The sequence below is a fragment of the Ascaphus truei genome, chromosome 3 (genome assembly GCF_040206685.1).
Source record: "Ascaphus truei isolate aAscTru1 chromosome 3, aAscTru1.hap1, whole genome shotgun sequence".
Taxonomy (NCBI): Eukaryota; Metazoa; Chordata; class Amphibia; order Anura; family Ascaphidae; genus Ascaphus; species Ascaphus truei.
Genome location: NC_134485.1, coordinates 43,294,850 through 43,314,720, shown reverse-complemented (window position 1 = coordinate 43,314,720; position 19,871 = coordinate 43,294,850). Strand labels below are relative to the sequence as shown.

The window sequence follows — 19,871 nt, the reverse complement described above, 5'->3', positions numbered from 1 at the left end:
CTTCCTTTTTTCTTCGAACTGAGGTTACATAGATTTTTAACCACCTATGTTAATTTGATCCAAAAGAATACCTATGCTTGCAAAAGTTCAGAGCATCTTACCAGATGTACCACATTATTCTTACTCTACCTCCTTACTATGGCATTCTTCTGGCTAATCCCACACCAGGACTCTAAATCTATGTTTTTTTTAACTTACTATTTTTATGTAATTCTGCAAATGAACAATAATAATAAAACCATGCATTTACATATTGAACTTCAATTCCAAAGCTGTGTAGAATGATATAGTAAATAAAAATACAACTTATGGGCACATTCACATGTCTCAGACAGGTCCACAAACCTGCCTTTCCTCATTATCTCGTTGCATACAAGGCTTCCATGTCAGACAGGGATTCTGGGTAATTATATGCAAATGACCACTCACAGTGCATCACTTTTTAGAATGATATAGAAGTAGTTGCAGATACTCACACAGCCACCTCTGGAATTGTAGCAGCACTCAGACCCTCAGTTCTGCATGGCTCTCTACACTGATTTCAGGAGAACTGTTTAAGAAGTGCAGTATTTCGTAAAGTAAAAATATGTGAACAGTAAATAATTATCTGAACCATTTGGGATGGTCTCATTTGACCATCCCCATTTAGAAAATCTTTTATTTGCAATAGAAGACACATCCAACTGGTGCTGGCAGGGCCGCCGACAGGGAGGGAGAGTCGGGACAAGTGTCCTGGGCCTGATGGCTGCTGGGGGGCCCGGCTGGCGTTTGAAGTTATGAAGTAGCACCTGCTGCAAAACACGTTGGATGATACTGTGTACTTTTTATTGCTCCCTTATGTGTGTCGAGCTATTGGTTCATTTATTGAACTTTTAAACTGGTTATATTACTATACACTGTTTGTGATCACCTGCATATTCCTGGCTGTTCCTGGGTGGTGACGTCACCCTTGAGCGTCTCTGCCTTAGCCGCTCACTGATAGAAGGTGATTCCAGCTACACCTGTTTGGTAGAGTGGAGCGTGGGGTGTGTGCGTCTTGGACCGGGAGCAGGTGCTTTCCCTACCGGAGCAGATGTCTTCACTGCTGCAGTGACTGTGCCATTAGTACCTACCTGCACCGATATCATCAGACCAACCGGGCTTTCCTGTGAGGGTCTTGGGCAATTCCTGATGGTATTTATACCTCAATGTCTTTAATGTTCTTGCTGTACCGTACGTGCATATATTACCTTCTACTCACTAAACAATCTTTTTTGGTAATGCACTAAGAGAGTTTGAGCTTGTCTTCTTTTTCTATTCTCAGTTCCTGATGTTGAGCCATCTACTTTGAATAGCAGCAACTCTCTTCCATTCAAGGTAAGTTTTTCCTATCACATTTTGCAATCTATTGACACATTTTTTTATTATATTGTTTAACATTTAGTGAATCATGATTCACTTCAACACTTGACTTTAACACCACACTATATAGTTTTGAGTGCACTATATTTGGTTGTTTTTTTCACCATGGGAGATATTTAAATATACTTTGTATGGACATTAGCATGAGTCACACATCTTAAAATATATCCTTAAGGCCAACCAGTTTAAAGACCCTTGTGATGAAGAGGACACCAGTGTCAGACCCAACAGGATTAGAACCCACAACTTCTGTTATTCAGGACAGCAGCTCTAGCATTGAATTAACCCAGGTGCTGGGAAGTTCCACTGTCACATACTGTATCTCTCAAGTGTCTTATTTTTATATGTAAAGCATGTGACAATGTATAATTCTACATTCTTACCTAAGCTTGCAATAGTTTGTTGCTCCTGTTATAATTCTGTAACAATACTGAGTGTGTACCTAACATAATTATTGCCTTTTAGTTTAAATCAACCCTTCAGTCAGTGTAAGGCCTTGGACATAGTAAGCGCTTAGGTGCTGCTGCTCGCTCTCGCTTGCTGCCGCTCGCTCTACCAGGAGCTTTTTGCTGTCCTTGCAGAGGAGACAGCAAGCGCTTGGGAGGCGGGTATCACTGTGTGTGTGTCACTTGGTAGCCGTCAGTGTGTGTGTATGTGTCACTTTGAAGTGGTCTGTGGGTTTGTGTGTCACTGGGGAACCTGTGTGTGTGTGTGTATGTGTGTGTGTGTGTGTGTGTGTGTGTGTGTGTGTGTGTGTGTGTGTGTGTGTGTGTGTGTGTGTGTGTGTGTGTGTGTGTGTGTGTGTGTGTGTGTGTGTGTGTGTGTGTGTGTGTGTGTATATTATATAATATTTTAAAATTTAAAAAAAAGACATGTGAGAATAAATTATTTATTAACATTGTGCAACTTTGATAAATATATACGCACACACACACACATCACACACCACACAGACACATGCACACACACACACACACACACGCACACACACACACACACGCACACATGCACACACATACACACACACATGCGCACACACATACACACACACACATGCACACACACATGCACACACATGCACACACACATGCACACACACATGCACGCACACACACACACACATGCGCACACACACACACACACACATGCACACACACATGCACACACATGCACACACACATGCACGCACACATGCACGCACACATGCACACATACACACACATGCACAAATGAACACACACACACAGACACAGACACACGGGGCAGAAGGGGGCACATCACCCGCTCCCCCCCCACTGGCGGCACAAGCCCCCTCCATCTCCCGCAGGCTGGCACATCACCCGCTCCCCCCCTCCCCCACTGGCGGCACAAGCCCCCTCCATCTCCCGCAGGCTGGCACATCACCCGCTCCCCCCCTCCCCCACTGGCGGCACAAGCCCCCTCCATCTCCCGCAGGCTGGCACATCACCCGCTCCCCCCCTCCCCCACTGGCGGCACAAGCCCCTCCATCTCCCGCAGGCTGGCACATCACCCGCTCCCCCCCCTCCCCCACTGGCGGCACAAGCCCCTCCATCTCCCGCAGGCTGGCACATCACCCGCTCCCGCCCCCCCCCCCCACTGGCGGCACAAGCCCCTCCATCTCCCGCAGGCTGGCACATCACCCGCTCCCCCCCCCCCCCCACTGGCGGCACAAGCCCCTCCATCTCCCGCAGGCTGGCACATCACCCGCTCCCCCCCCCCCCCCACTGGCGGCACAAGCCCCTCCATCTCCCGCAGGCTGGCACATCACCCGCTCCCCCCCCCCCACTGGCAGCACAAGCCCCTCCATCTCCCGCAGGCTGGCACATCACCCGCTCCCCCCCCCCCCCCACTGGCGGCACAAGCCCCTCCATCTCCCGCAGGCTGGCACATCACCCGCTCCCCCCCCCCCCCCCACTGGCGGCACAAGCCCCCTCCATCTCCCGCAGGCTGGCAGCACCGCACATCAACACACACACACACTCACTCACTCCGCTGGCGCCAGACCCCGTTGACATTTCCCTGCTCTCCTTCCATTGGTTGCTGAGGCGTCACGTGAGCGGAGTCAGCGCGTGAATTTAAAATTTCACTGTCGGCTCTGGTCAAGCGCGCCTCAGCAAGCAAGGGAAAGCATGCGCGAGCCCCTACTAAAGCCGCTTTAATTGCGGCTGTAGGGGCTCAGTGGCAAGCGAGAGCAAGCGAGAGCAAGCGAGAGCAAGCAAGCACTAACCATGCCCTGGGCCTAACCCAACAGCTACAATACAGTATATCCTTATATTACTAAGGTAACATTATCTACTGTTCTAGTTTCCAGCTCAAACTGCTGGGAACATTGGCAACAAATGATCACAAACAGGAAAGTGTTGCAAAGATCTTGCACGGCTTGGGAAGTGAGTACTTCTGTATTAGGTGACACTTTTGTTATTTGGACTAACGATAATAAGATAAGCTTTCGAGAGTTCTCCTCTCTTCATCAGGTCAGTAATACTGATTTACAAAGATTCCTGAGCTTAACACAGATGTATAAAAAGAAAAACAAGATAGTCATCTAAAGCCGCGCGTATAGTGCCCGCGACGGGCGACGTCGCCGCTAGCAAAAGTTATATTTTTCTTTGTGGCGGCATAGCGGGCTTACTGGCATTTGATTGATTTTGGGGCTGTCACATGAGGCAACAGCCCTTAAAAAATCAAATATTGCCAGCTTCCAAAATTCGCGACGCAACGTCGCATTGTCACCCGTCGCGCTTACTATAAGAGCACGCGGCAGCAATACATTTGTTTTTGGGCGACGTCGCCTTCGCCCGTCGCAGGCACTATATGCACGGCCTAAGGCAGATGATGCAGAGAAAGAATAAACAGACAAGGCAGTAAATGGATGAAAGGGAAAGTGAGACACAGGACAGTGAGACACAGATACACTGTACATCCATCAGGGGTGGAGGGGGAGAGGGGAGTAATTGTAAAATTAAAATAATATGTAGGTGGCATCATCAGTTTTTATGTGGTGTTAACCCATGATATAATATGGTAATTAACAACGTACAGCTCAACCCCCTTATAACGCTGTGCTTGGGGTCCAAAGAATCACATTGCGTTACAAGCGGATCGCGTTAGAAATAATGTACAATTGTATCAATAATCGTGTTGTAAAGTATTCATAAATACAAAAATTGGGAGCCACCCTTGCATCGCGTTATAAGCGGATTTCCGTTGTAACGGATCGCGCTATAACGGGGTTGAGCTGTATTAATCTATGAAAATATAACTAATCTTTTTAACTACTATGTAAATTGGGTGTCAGTAACTTATTTTGATGGGTATATAAAGTGTAGTAGCTGTACTGGTTATGGAAAAGTGTTCTTAATAGATGGAAAAGTGTGCACAGTACCTTTTTAAAGACAAATATTCCAAACACCTGCCTCATTTATCCCTTTGTCCCATGTCATACAGTGGTTAAACTGCAGACGGAAATGAGCATGTTGTTACTTTATGCTTCTTATCAGCTTTAAATATAAATGTGTGCTGCATCAGGGGTGCTCAACTCCAGGCCTGTTTGGGGGGGCGGCTTGACGACTGGAGTTGAGCACCCCTGTGCTAGAGCTTGCATCTGCTGCATTACACACCTCAAAGCAGCAGGTGAGTTAAAGCAGCAGTGTCCACTTCCACCCAGTTCTGACGACCGTATTCTGTTCATGTGGTAAACAATGGGTAATTGTCAACCAGTGCACTTGATTTTTCTTTTGTTTTACTTTTTCATGTAAGTGGATATTGCTTGATTTTACTACTAGTTTGGCAGAACTTGATTTGCATACAGTATGATATGTAAGCTAAGCCGTCCAGTAACCTTGCATGTCCAAACTCTGCATTCATTTCTACAGTACTTTGTGCATACATATATGTAAGTGTAGTTCTTCTGACTAACTAGCAGATGGCACTCATAGTCATTGAAAAAATATATGTAAGTGTAAGGTCAATGACAGAATCAGTTACTGTAGGTAAATATGAAATGTGTTGATGCCAAATGGAGTTGTAGCATTTGTTACTTTAGAACATATATTACAGCAGTTTACTTAATGTTGGTTATATGAACCTTGTGCAGCATATACCCTGTTCATTTATGTAACTGTACTTGTAACCATGTATTATTTGTTTTACTCTGTGCCCAGGACATACTTGAAAACGAGAGGTAACTCTCAATGTATTACTTCCTGGTAAAATATTTTATAAATAAATAAATAAATAGTATTTCTAAATCGCACTGCAAAAAAAAAACATATAAAATTAGAAACCTGAAGAATTACACTTTGTGATACATTTAACTCAGTGCACAAAAGATAATCAGTTAAATGTCCATATCCAAAATGCATTTAGTGCTTTTTGGATATGGGGAGAAGGATTTCTTCTCCACAAATGATTTTTCTGTACAATATGTACATACATAAGATAGATAGTTTGATGTAGACAGACAGGAACAGTTCACAATTAACTATGTTACCCTCCCAATCAAACCTCTTTTCTTAAGAAAAAAAATCTTAAATAAACTTTCACAAGCTGCCTAAGCTGTTTACTTTATTTAGTGCCCATCATCAACACTACCCCCTAACTCAACATATTGAGCTACTACAGGAGATGTTTCCCTCAGAAGAAGGGTGTTGTGGCAGCCTACGTGCATGAGACCCGAGAAGCCACATTTAGTGGTTCCAGTGAGTACATTCTGGAAAGTCCCCAAAATAGTTTTTCTCTTTCCGTTCTCGTTTCAAGCATAAGAAGCTTTAGCTAGTTGGTACTTTTCTTTGCTGCTTTTTGTTTTGCACTGTGTACAGAAGTTCTCAAATAAAGTTAATCACTTTTAACCCCTTCAGTATCAGAAGGGGATACAGTCCGTAACGGTAAAAGTTCAGTTTTCATTAATCAATAGGAAAATTAATAATGCAATTACTGTACGTTTTTTAGAACACCTAATTATTTACTAATTATTGACTTGAGTAAATATGCTAGATTTCTTTTTCAGAGCATCGTTTCTTCAAAGGTTGAAAACCAGTGCTATATAGTATAATAAGTTGACACGTCCTCACTTTTATTTATAGTGAAAGGTATGTTAAGAAACAAATATACAGAATGACTTTTCACTGTAGCAGCTAAAGCAGCAAAATGTGAAGTCTTATATGGTTTAAAAAAAAAAATCTGTTCTGTAGTATTAAATAATAGCAACTGTTTTTTTTTTATTAAACTCAATGCCATTTTAATGAGATTTAGAGCATCCTTTGATTTCTTTAGCAGGTTTTAGGCCACCTCCCAAGCAGTGCAAGGTTTTTGTAACACTTTCCTGTTTGTGATAATTTGTTGCCAATGTTTCCAGTAGTTTGAGCTGCAAACTGTAACAATAGATAATGTTACTTAGTAATGTAAGGATACATTGTAGCTGCTGAGTTACACTGACTGAAGGATTGATTGGATCTAAAAGGCGGCCATTATGTTAGGCACACAATCAAGATTTTGACAGATTTATAACAGGAGCGCCACACGATTGCCAGCTTGAGTAAGAATGTAGAATTGTACATTGTCACATGCTTTAAAAATAAGAAAAGGAAAAAAATGGGGAATGTAGTATTGCTGCTTTAAGTTGCTCTGCTTGTGTTATATGACCAAAGATGCTGAGAGACATCCAAGCAATACATATCTTCAACAGCCACATTTGTGTTTGCCTTGTTCCTTGTGTCCATCACTTTACGGTGTGCAAGAGCAATACATGGGAAACAGAGCAGAAATGGGCGATGGGCCTACTTTTCAAAAGGTTTAATATTAAATGTTTTTAAAACTCTACAGTAAACAATTAGGTACTAAAAAGATTAAAACGTAAGAACCCATACTCACATTTTGCCTGCATTGCATTGCGCTGCAGATACGGCCTACAAAGGAATTCACAACCACATACTGTCTATGAAGGGGTTGCAGGTCTGTCTCTCAGCGAAATACATTTTGTTAAATAACTCGCTAGTGTAATTTACTTTTTTAAACAAATATGTAATCATTCCTAAAATTAAAATGGTATTTAGTGGGTCTCTTTAAATGTGAAGGGTAGGCTGTGAGGTGGGGGGGGGGGGGGGGTGCGAGGAGGAGGAAGAGGGGTGGGGGAGGGGTGAATGTTGTTAATGGAAGTAGCAGATACATCCTGCATACAGTGAAGTGAAAGATCTCATAAGTTTCGGGTAACTAGACAAAGTTTGAATCTGCTACAAAAACTGCATTCATTCGCAACGGCAAATATTCAGATATTAGTCAAATAAAGTTTGATTTTCACTTCTGCTGTGTAATACGGCAGGCATATACGTATAGGGGTCCCATGTTAAAATGCACATGAAGCTAAAGGTGACACTGTGCTCATTTGCATGTTATTCTGACTCCTGCACACTGTGGCAAGTGCTACAGGCAGGTAGCTTAACTCGCGCCCCTTTTTATGCACACCAAGTCCTTCATTTCTTTTGCAAGTTTATTCAGGCATAACAGCAACATAAATGGGGGGGGGGGCTGTAATAGGTAGACTAATTCAGGGAAAGGTAAATGATATTAAACTTTACCAGGAGATGGTGGGAACATGACAGTTCCTGAAGGCTGCTGGTTGAAAGAGGAAGGGGATATGACCTGACATGCAGGAAAAGGGGCAGAGAGAGACCAACAGCCAGGGGTCCTGGATCATACCACTCAGCCAGTGAAAAAGTTATTAGGCTTGAGAGCAACAATGCAGTTACAATTTTGCAACATTACACAGAACAGTGACCAGAATCACAGGACAGGGAGAAATCAACAACTGGTTCCTGGACACATGTACCCAGAATTCCTGGCAGCACTTTATTCTGAGAGATAATGGTGAAAAGCAGGGTTACAATCCTGTCTGAGACACGTGAATGTGCTCCCAAGTGATATTTTTATTTGCTGTACACTGTACGGTGGATGGTTTTTGTCACTTTTGTTTACCCACCATAACGTATATAATGTGTGATTTGCCAAGCAAAAGCATGCGATTCCACTTTTGGTCACTAAGATTTGGTACGAGGAGGGAGAGAGAGACAAAAAGGCGCACACCTGAAATACCTGGGATATATGCTAATTTAAATATTAGTTGCATATTCAAATGCTCACTGTTTACACATTCAACTATATTTTAAACTTTACCCAGCATATTTGTTACGCAATTTTCTAAATAGTTTTATATTAATATTCCAAGTCAACAGATATTTTTTTTATCTGTTTATTGTGAAGAAAACAAATTCCAGTTAGAAAACAGAATATATGCAATGTTTAGTTAAATAACGCAAATAATGAAGATAAATGCCTTTAAAAATTACGTTTTATATCTGTCACATCTCAACAGAACTGTATGTTTTGCTATAAATACAATTATACCAGACTACTGACCAACGTAATGAAAAATATCATATATGATTATAATATACTCATAATGAATAATGGATTTTAGCTTGTAATAAACAATGTATTATAGAAACCTCACAAATATAAAATGTTTAGACATCATTTAGTCCACAGAACTAGTCAAAGTATTTTCTATCCCAGGTGACATTTACAGTAAACTCCTTTAGAAAAAACTCCAAGTAAACAGTAGTTTGTGGTCTTAGAAAGAAACATACTGAAATTGTCCATAAAGTTAAAATGGTCACATAACATTGTTTAAAAGCACCCAAATAAATAACATTATCAATCTGGTATGCTGGGAAGTTCATTCATTCATATATACATAAAATAGCCTGGAAAACAGAACCAATTAGAATTAATATTTACAGTATACACAATAAAAACTTGGAGTAATATTTACAAAATATACTGAACTGGTGATCTGCTCTGTTTGCTAAAATGTCTTATTCTGAACAAAATGAGTACGAAATTGTCTCACTAGCAATTTGTTACATGTGCCTTACTCAGTGAAGGCTCCATAATATTGCACTAGGAAAATAAAAAGGTGAAAGTGTCAATCGCTATATTATTGTCCTTTTCAAATGGGGGAAGCAACATGTGGTTATTAATGTGTTGATCTCTGTGTTGCTTAGCTTTTAGGTATATTCTATTAATCAAATAGTGTATGCATCGTGGTAGGGTGCTGTTATAGCCCCCTGTGATATCTAAAAACATTATAAACTATCAGAGTGGAAATACTGATCTTGTAGAAATTGTGCAAACACAAGTGTCTCTCAGTGGTGAAGCCTGCGCCATGTACTTAACTAGCCACAAAAAAGATTGGTTAGATCTCTTTGTACTAGGCTAATTCTGTGATGGTTATTTTGTGCACACCTTCGCACAGAATCTCAGACACCACATCATCCTTGCTGTTATCTGAATTCTCTAAAGGAATGTAACACCCTGAATCTCTAGGACAGTCATTTAAATCAAACATTTTTGTAGAAAGGTCAGTACTCGGCATCAGCGGCAAGGATTCATTTTCAAGCTCTTGATCATCTGTCAAATAAAAAGAAATAGCTTTAGCCACAGTTTAGTCCAACTGATAAAAAACATATTCTTAGGGGATATTTTGTATTCATGTATGGATTTTCCCATCAGAATAAATGATAAAACGAGACTGCGTATCTAATGCAATTTTCTAGCATCTGTAGGAGTCGTGCTAAAATTGGATTACCGTGAGTAGTCTTTCATTGTGTGACATGAATCATATGTTTTTATTTAACAATTTTATTTAATACTCATTTACTGAAGTGTGATAGCCATTACCAATCACTGTCTGTGACTTCGGAATGACCATTAACAAGTGATAATTGTTATCCCAGTTTAAAAATGTAACCCAAATACAGAAGCCTCCCATCCATTATAAACATGAACAAATGTATAACTCGGGAGGAAGGATCAGTACTCAGCATCAAACAATGGTCTCCTCCAAGGAGTTCATTACCAGTAACTTTTTAGAAGTCATGCCCTCAGGGATCTAATCAATTACCTACAAGAAGGCTTATTTAAGAGATACGATCAGTGAATTCTAGAATAATTTATCAGTTTTAATCTTGTGCTGTCGTTTTTATATGTGTTGTTTGAATACAATAAGGGTGGCGTGTAATATCCTGTGCAGTTTAACTCTACAGCCTGTTAATTTTTCAGCATTCTAACGGGCCTGTTCTTATATCTGCGAGAATGGTGTATCCCGCAGTATTCAACAGAGGTAGCGATTTTGTTCCAGCTGTGCAAACCAATGCCGTATGCAAATAAGGAAATGTCATAAAATTAGGTATTCACATGACAGTGAGAATCTAGCTCAGAAATCTCTCTCAGACCGATCGGTATCTCTCCCGCTCTCTCCCTTTATCCCATCTCTGTGAAATCCACATGAAAACTCACAATCTTTATTGCATCTGACTGCATTCTTTTTTGGGGGAATATTCCATGTCAAAACTCACTGTTAATTAATAGGCCTCTAAGCTGATGATATCATGTGTACAATTAAGAGACCACTTGACATTGAGGGAGTCACAGTTGTTTCCCAGAGGATGCATGTTGGGAGTCATCAACCAAGTAGCAACCCACAGCAATAATTGCATGACTGAGTTGCAGGATATTTTAGGTTTCAGTAAAACCCTAATGTTCAGGGGATTTTGACTAAAAGTATTTTAGTATCCTCCCCCCTCAGAGATGTCATGGCAGCACTGTCTCCAGAGTCACTGCCGTTTGCTTTTTCAGCTCCTGAGACAGTGAGTAGGGCTACATCTGTATTTAACTCAATATCATTAAAAATCACAGACACCATTTATCATACATATATCCTTAATCAGAAAAGGGTTTATGACGTGATTTAGAATGTATCACATTTAGGTTTGTGATCTACAACTCTGCATACATTTCTCATATTTGAATGAGCTTTTAGAATGAATCATAAATAACAATGTGCTCATCTATATATATATATATATATATATATATATATATATATATATATATATATATATATATATATATATATATATATATATATATATTTTTGACCTTATGAGTGGAGTATTGTAGGCAGATGGATGTTTCCAGTGTAGAGTTTCCTGACTTTTCAAGTAGTTGCTTCAACTTTGTAATATTTAAAGCTGCAGTTCAAGCTGCTGTTTTAAAAAAAATATATATTTTTTTTTTCTCATTCAATATGTGCATCAATACAATCTGCACTCTGACAAGTGATTGGCTAAGCTGCAGATCGATCTGTTCTCTTGTAATCAATTGCTCGCTCTGGGCTATTTAATTCAGTTCTTGCACAGCATTTTGGGCAATGTAGTTCCTAGAATATGATTGACTGGGCAGTAACTAGATATAATTGGTTCACTGCTAGAGAGAGGGCGGGTCTCTAGAGCCAGAGCCTATCAGAAGGGGAAGGGGGCTGTCACATTGGAAATGCTTCCTACATTAGAAACATTAAAAATGTCTTTAAAACATGTTTTACATTTTTTTAAATGCTACAGGCATTTTCTCGTAGTACAAAACTGATTTATTTAAAAAAAAAACACACATGTAGGATATTGCTTGAACTGCAGCTTTAAGTAGTAATCCCTGAAGAACAAGACATTGCCATCAATTATGCCCTGACAGGAGGAATTGAATCCAGGGCATTAGTGGCCCGTTAATGCCCTGTTCTGAGGGGATTATTATTATAAGTACCCCTCTACACACATACACCCTCTCCAAATGAAAAAATACACGCGCACGCGCACGCACACAAACACACACCTTTTTTTTTTCCTGATCAACAGATCAAATTTCCTGGTCAAATTTCCCTGTCCAAAAACGTATTCAAAAGGTAATAATAAATAGATTTCACAACAGTTTTAAGGAGGACAAAAGACGCCTGTGTGTGATTCCCTTCTCTGTGCGCTGTTCTGCAGTTCCTAAACCAGTTGCAGTCAGTGTGCGAGTCTCTGTGTCTCCCCTGTGGCCGGCTAACCTAAAGTGGGTGACACGCATGTGCTAGCCCATCTCACCATGGTGATATATACTGTAATAACTATATTTAGGGGCGAAGCCAGGACTGTGGTTATATTCTGTGTCAGTGTATAGTACAGTCAGGTTATATTAGGATGACCAGATTTTAAAAAGTAAAAACTAGGACACAAAATTATTTCTAAAATAAATGACATCACTTAAATACCATTATAATATTTATTTTTGTCTAATAGCATCCCCAATAACAGTATGCTGTATTTTTGACTTATTTCCTTCCCTCTCCCCATCCTCATTCTTTCTCTCTCTTTAGCCTCTCTTTTCCCTCTACCCATTCCCCCTCTCCCTCCTTCTCTCTCACCATCCTCTCTGCCCTCCCCCATTTCTCTTCCCTCCCCCATCCTCTCTCTATCTCCCCCCTTCTCCCCACCCCCTCTCTTCCCTAACCCCTCTATCCCTCTCCACATCCTCCCATGTGGTAGGGGGGAATGTGGTACAGGGGGAACATGGAAGGACAGTGGTTGACAGGGGGGGGGGGGGGGTAACAGGGAGGATGTGTGGGGCAGTGAGTGAGCAGGGGACAGTGAGTGACAGGGGGGAGAGTTTGACAAGAGTACGGGGGGCGGCAGGGAGTGATAAATGGCGGGCAGGGAGTGACAAGTGCGGGTGGGCGGAGTGATAGATGGACGGGGGCAGGGAGTGGGGGTTAAACGGGAGAACATGGAAGTACAGTGGGTAACAGGGGGGACATTGGGTAACAGGGAGGACAAGTGGTAGGACAGAGAGTGACAGGGCGAGCAGTGAGTGACAGAGGGACAGTGAGTGATGGGAGACAGGGAGTTACAAGGGGGTGGGTGAAACAGGTGGGGGATACAGAGATTGTAAACTGGGTAGAGGATGGAATGTGTGATCCCTACCTTCTCCGTGCTCCATGTGGAACTCTCAGAAATCCCGCTGTCACCTTATTCAAGCGCCACCTCCCCAATGTCATCATCACCCAAGGCCAGCTCACTGCCCATGTCTCATTCACAAACACTTGTCGCCCCAATGCATCAACACACAAGGCTGGACTACACACTCCCTCCCAGGCAAAGATCCCCATGACTCCGTCTCTAAACTTCAACATGCATGCGCAATGGACTTTTTGGGTTTCACGTGTTTACATTTCCCGGGAATTTCCCAGCGTTTGATATTTGATCCAGGTGAGGGATCAAATTTCCAGGGAATTGGGAAATTTGCCAGTGGATGGAAAAACTGGGGAGGAGTCTGTGTCTGGCTGCTGCTGCCTCGTCTCCCTTCTGCTTCCATGCCTGAGTGCTGCTGAGCTCGCTACGGAACAAGGGCTGCAGCTCAAAACTTGGCAAGGTGTCCAAAATCCTGGGAATAAGTGCTTCAGACATGACAGTAACAATAGGAAAGGTAGTCCCTGCCCTGAAGAGTTTACAATCTAAGTGGTAATTAGGGAGAGAGTGGTAATTTACAGAGACAGTAGGAAGGTGTTATGGTAAGTGGGTCTGCAAGGGGTCAAGGTCAGTGCATTTGAGATGTATAGCATCAGCCAGCGGAGCAATCCATATGCTTCATTAAAGAGGTGTGTTTCTAAATAGGTCTTAAAGGTGGAGAGAGAGGGTACCAGTCGGATATTGAGGGGAAGGACATTCCAGAGATGTGCGATAGTGAGTGAGAGAGGTTTTAGGTGGGAGAGGGCTTTAGATAAAAAGGGGTAGACAGAAGACATTCTTGAGCAGAACACAAGAGTTGGGCAGGTGTATAGCGACAAACTAGGGCTGAGATGTAAGGAAGGGCAGAAGAGTGTCAACCTTTAAAAATTTTGTAAGTGATACAGAGCTTAATTAGAAGTCAGGATTGGGATTTGTGCAGGAGAGACACTGAGACAGATTTAGGAGAGAGTACAGGGATTCTAGCAGCAGCGTTTAGGTCAGATTATAGGGGAGACAGGTGAGGGGCAGGAAGGCTGGACAGTAGAAAGTTACAATAGTCGTGACGGGAGAGGGCCCGCATTACAGTTTTAGCAGAAGAAGGACAGAGGAAAGGGTGTATCTTTGCAATGTTTCCGAGGTAAAAATGACAGGTTTTTAGCTACATTGTGAATGTGTGAGGAGAATGTGAGAGAGGATCCAAGTGTGACCCCTAGGCAGCATGCTTGTGATACTGGGTGTTTGATAGTACTGCCAACAGTAATGTAGAAGGGGGCAGTAGGGTTAGGCTTGGGAGGAAGTATGAGGAGCTCCGTCTTGGACATGTTAAGTTTGAATCGGCGGAGGGCCATCCAGGTTGTTATAACAGAAAGATATTCAGAGACTTTGGTCTGTACAGCAGGTGTAAGGTCAGGGGTTGGAAGGTAAATTTGTGTGTCAACAGAGGCGATATTTTAACCATGTAGACTTGATATGGTCACCTACAGGGAGTGTGTAAAGAGAAAGGAGAAGATGTCCCAAGATAGGGCCCTGGGGTACACTCACAGAGAGATCGACAGAGGGGTAGGTGGTGTTAGCAAATGAGAAACTGAAAGTACGATGGGAGAGGTAAGAGGAAATCTAGGATAGAGCTTTGTTACGAATACAAGAGTATGGAGAATGTGAAGAAGAAGAGGGTGGTCCACAGTATCAAAGGCTGCAGGGACCCCGCTGGTTGCCCTAGTGAACCTTACATTTCTTAATGTGTGCCAATAATGAGTTTGTTCATTTTTTTCATTACACAGCAATGGACTACCCTTGGTGTACAGATGTTAATGGTATGCACTCATAAAATATGTTTCTTTATGCCCAAAAAAGTAGAAAGGGTGTCAAAATTGAACCTGGTGTAAATCCTAAAACATCAATTTTAATAGTTAGCACAGAATTAACTTGCTATGTATGAATCAAAAACTTATTCAAAGCCTTCCTATTTACGAGGAATATTTTATGAAGGTTTGCACTATTTTATAACACGAAAAAAATTAAAATATGATCATAGTACATAGGCCCTGTAGTTTTTTGCCGCTATGACAGAGAAAGTAAGTCTGGTTTTCTCTGTAAACTCAACATGGTACAATCTGGGCTAAAGCAGCAGTCCAAGCTGCCATTTATTTTTTTTAAATATAATTTAATTTTCTCTTTAATATGTGCATCGATAAAATCCACACAATGATAAGTAATTATCTAAGTTGCCAATCGATCCGTTCTCCTGTGATCGATCGGCGAAGATTCGGCTGAGGGGTTCACTAAATGGCTTTCAGTGCAGCAGAAGAGGACCAAAGATGCAACGTTCTGTGCCAAAGATCATGTGACCAGGCATTCAATAGATTCAATTGGTGCACTGCTAGAGAAAGGGTAGGGCTCAAAAGGGCATGTGTCAGAGCTTGTTTCAGAAGAGGAAGGGATGTGACTTTGTAAATGGTTGCTATAGAAACAAAAATGCTTGTTACGTTATAATACATAAAAATGTAATTCAGAGTTGCTTTAAAAAATGCTACAAGTATTTTCTCATAGTACAGATTTATTTAAAAAAAAACACACACACGCATAAAGGATATTGCAGCTGCAGTATGCAGCTTTAAGTGGTTTCAGTTTTTAACTAAAACCAGGAGCTAGGCACATGAGGATGAGATGGAAATATATTTAGGGAAATCGTTTGGTGAAGTTATACAACAGCTGTGGAGTTTCCATCTGGCTGTTGCTGCTGTGAGAAAGAATAAGGCAAATATAAAGTAACAGCCAGGACAGCAGCACTGACCCAATTATTTAATATGCAGGAGTAATGAGACTCCATTCTGATAATCAGTCCCATAGGGATTCAGAGGTCTGATAAAGTGAATTGCAGCAACATGATCTTTTATTGCCTAGAAAAATGAAGATATGCACGTATGTATGTATGAAGGGCTCTGAAGAGCAAATGCTGTGAATAACAGTAAGAGGGTTACAATAGGGGATTATTGTTATTCAATTCCATCTATACTGGTGTAGCCCTATTAAGAAATAGGGCTATAGTTCTATCCTCCTCCTGGTATAAGCACTGGTAAGGGCAGGTTGCCAGGAGTTATCATGGGTTTCCCCCACTTCAACCACTGCCCTGAGTGGTGGAGGTAGGTCACCTGACCCTGTGTCAAGGCAAGAGACACAGGGGCGGTGCCTGCTGATATCATAAAGAGCAGTGCACTTCCTATTTAGAGTGAGTCTGTCAGAGTTACTGTTAGAGTCTGAGTAGTGTTAAGGAGCTGAAGTTGGAGGATGAGCAGCTTCTGAGTAGAGCTGCTAGAACCATAGTTAATGAGGTGGACCAATACCTCTCACCCTGCTTAGGGGGTGAGGGAAGAGCTAGCCCCACCCTGGGTGCCCTTGATCCAGGGTGGTGGCAGGGAAGGGACCACCCTGAAGGAGAGCAATCCGAGTGGATCAGACACCCTGTACCTGACTGCTGCTGGTGTTGCTGTTGTTGCTGCTACTGCTGCTTTGACTAAAGAGCTTCTGCTTTTAAGAAAGACAACCGTGTGAGATTGGAATCTCTGATCCCTGTGTGGGAACTCTCTATAAGGATTCCACCCCGCATTCATGGGGCTTGCTAGAGATGGAGGCGCTGCACCCCAGAAACCTGTTCCTCCTATCCCCCATACCATCGCAGGAGACTCAGGCCCTCCTGTTGCCAGCAGGTATGCACCACATACAGTCATGTAGCCAGGTCCCAGTACAGCATAGGGGGCCGATCTGCGATTGCCCTGGGGTCCATGGGTTACACTGGTGATACCCAATTATCTAGTGTTGGTAAAGCCCAACCGGATATGTTTTAATATTTTGATATTATTGTTGTTTGTGTGCTGCTGTTTAATGAAAGGTATGTTCAGTATAGTGTTTTTGTCCTGGATACAAAAAGGTGGAGCTGTGATCTACATAAACGTAAAAAAAAAAATTATATACGTGGAAATGGTATCAGGCTTATTCGGCACATTTTAGACAGATTGGGGAAAAATGTGTTTTTTTAACTTCTATTTTAAAATGGAAAACAGAACCGTCTGCCCGTTGCCCGGGATTACATTTTGCCGCTCCCCCTCTGTCTCCGCTCCCCACCCCCCTTCACAGCTCCATTCCCCCCCCCCCCCGTTCACATCTCGGGCCCCCCTCCCCCGTTCACAGCTGCGCCCCCCCGTTCATATCTTCTATTCCCCCCTTCACAGCTGTGTTCCCCCCCTGTTAACACCTCTGTTCCCCTTCACAGCTCCGTTCCCCCCCTTCACACCTCCTTTCCCCTTCACACCTCCGTTCCCCCTCCCATTCACAGCTGCGGTCTCCCCCCCCCCTGCACCCCACAACACTCTTCACCATCCCTAGACCCCACACCATTCCCATGCCCCCTGCACTTCACATCACTCTCCACCCCCCCTGCACCCCACATAACTCTCCACCCCCCCTGCACCCCACACCACTCTCCAATCCCCCTGCACCCCACATCACTCTCCACCCCCACCACTCTCCTGCATCACCCCCCGGTCCCCGGTGCTCATGCCCCTCTCCCCCCGGTCCCCGGCACTCGATTCCCCACCCCCCAATACATAGGTGCAGGTGCTCTGATGCTGCGGGAGGGGGCGGGGTGGTGGGACGGGACGGTGGCTGCGGGGGGTGGCGGAATGGGGCCGGATGGCGGGACGGATGGCAGCAGAGTGGGGTGAATGGTGGCGTGGCGGATGACTGCTGGGTGGGGACAGATGGTGGGGACGGATGGCTTGGCGGATGGCGGCGGGGTGGGGACAGATAGCGGGGTGGATGGCAGAGAGGACGGATGGCGGTGGGGTGGGGTGGGGAGAGGACGGATGGTGGCGGGGTGGGGAGAGGACAGATGCTGGTGGGGACGAATAACAGCAGAGAGGGGACGGATGGCGGCGGGGTGGGGATGGTGGCGGGGACGGATGGCGGCAGGTGTGGACGGATGGCGGCAGAGAGGGGACGGATGGTGGCGGGGTGGGGTCGGATGGTGGCGGGTGGGGAGAGGACAGATAGCAGCAGACAGGGGGCGGGGACGGCGGGTGTGGACGGATGGCAGCGGGTGGTGGGTATGGACAGATGGCGGCAGGCGGCGGGTGTGGACGGATGGCGGCAGAGAGGGGACGGATGGCGGCAGGGTGGGGAGAGGACGGATAGCAGCAGAGAGGGGACGGATGGCGGCGGGGTGGGGAGAAGATGGATAGCAGCAGAGAGGGGACGGATTGCTGTTTGTTACGTCACCCTGCCCCTCAGCCAATGGGACAGCGCGCCAGCGAGAGATGTGGCCGGCCACCAACCAATCAGCAACCGCACAAACCCACAGACAAACAATTTTTCAGTTTTATAAATATATATATATATATATATATATACTGTAGAAAATGTATTCAAATCAATTAAATCAAAAACTTAAATCAGACATACAATACATACTAAATAACACACATGAAAACTGACTAAAAAACCTGCCTGCTTAGCTCTAAATAATAAAGACAAATGAAAAGGACTGCCAAAATTGAACAAAACAGGAAACAAAACAAAAAAAACCTCTATTTTATAAAACCACACTGGGGACAAAGTACCCAATGTGATTATAACCGGTCGGTTATTTGTGAGGAGATAATCTTGATACCTGGATTAAATTACTGCAGATCTATGGCTCATGCTAAAGCCAAATAATTAGTGTAGGATCACCCTAAAGGATACCAATGAACATATATCAGAGAGGGGTTGATTATATATATATATATATATATATATATATATATATATATATATATATATATATATATTGTGACAGGGTCATTGACTCTGTATACATTAGTAGGAGATGGCAGTATGCCTGCTTTCCAGTAGACGAGGGGTTAACCCAGTTTATTAAACAGTCCACAGGTGATTCAAATTAAGCTAGCTCACCTGCTTTAATTGTGTGGTATATTGGTGCATCACCACAATAAGCTCAAATAATATAACTTCCATTGAATGAATCCCGAATCCAGGAACAGTATATTTTGTTAAGGATAAAGATAAACCTCCCAGGGTGAAAAACAGGGACCTGGTAGTGCCCACACGGCAAACCCAAAACTTTGTCTCCAATAAGCATAAATTCACCACTGGGGTACTATATAAAAAAATAGCTAATCCTGGCACTCAGTGAACCTCCTCTGTTACGAGCGCGATTCAGTTCTGAGCCGCGCTGTAATAATGCGACTCCGTTTCGGGACGCATGTTGATGATGTCACGAGTAGCTAGTTTTGGCGCGAAGCATTTACGGATAAATAGTTTGTCACTATGTCTCTCCCTACACCTTGAGAAAGTCCTGAGGGATGAAATGCATTGGTGCATGGTCCTGTATTGTTGCCAAGCTGACCACTAAAGGCTAATTTATATTTTTTTCCCTGCTGCCCTTATTTTTCTGCGTTCGTGAACGCTGTGAGCTGTGCTCCTCTTCTCTCCTACCTCACCTGCTTTAAAACGGGAAGAGGAAATGCCTCTGCAGCAGCAGTCTCTCTCAGGCAGAGAGAGAAGACAGAGGAGTGTTGA

At 43.3% G+C, this 19,871-nt stretch overlaps 1 protein-coding gene across 3 annotated transcripts in view; it reads right to left on the bottom strand.

Moving 5' to 3' along the window:
- Positions 1–9,269: 9,269 nt before the first annotated feature.
- SAMSN1 (SAM domain, SH3 domain and nuclear localization signals 1) overlaps positions 9,270–19,871 on the bottom strand; it is a 134,518-nt gene continuing 123,916 nt past the window's right edge. For all 3 annotated transcript variants that reach the window (XM_075593968.1, XM_075593969.1, XM_075593970.1), the window contains one exon: positions 9,270–9,888. In XM_075593968.1, coding sequence (XP_075450083.1) covers positions 9,689–9,888 — 200 coding nt within the window. In that variant the 3' untranslated portion in view covers positions 9,270–9,688. The remainder of the gene's footprint in view (positions 9,889–19,871) is intronic.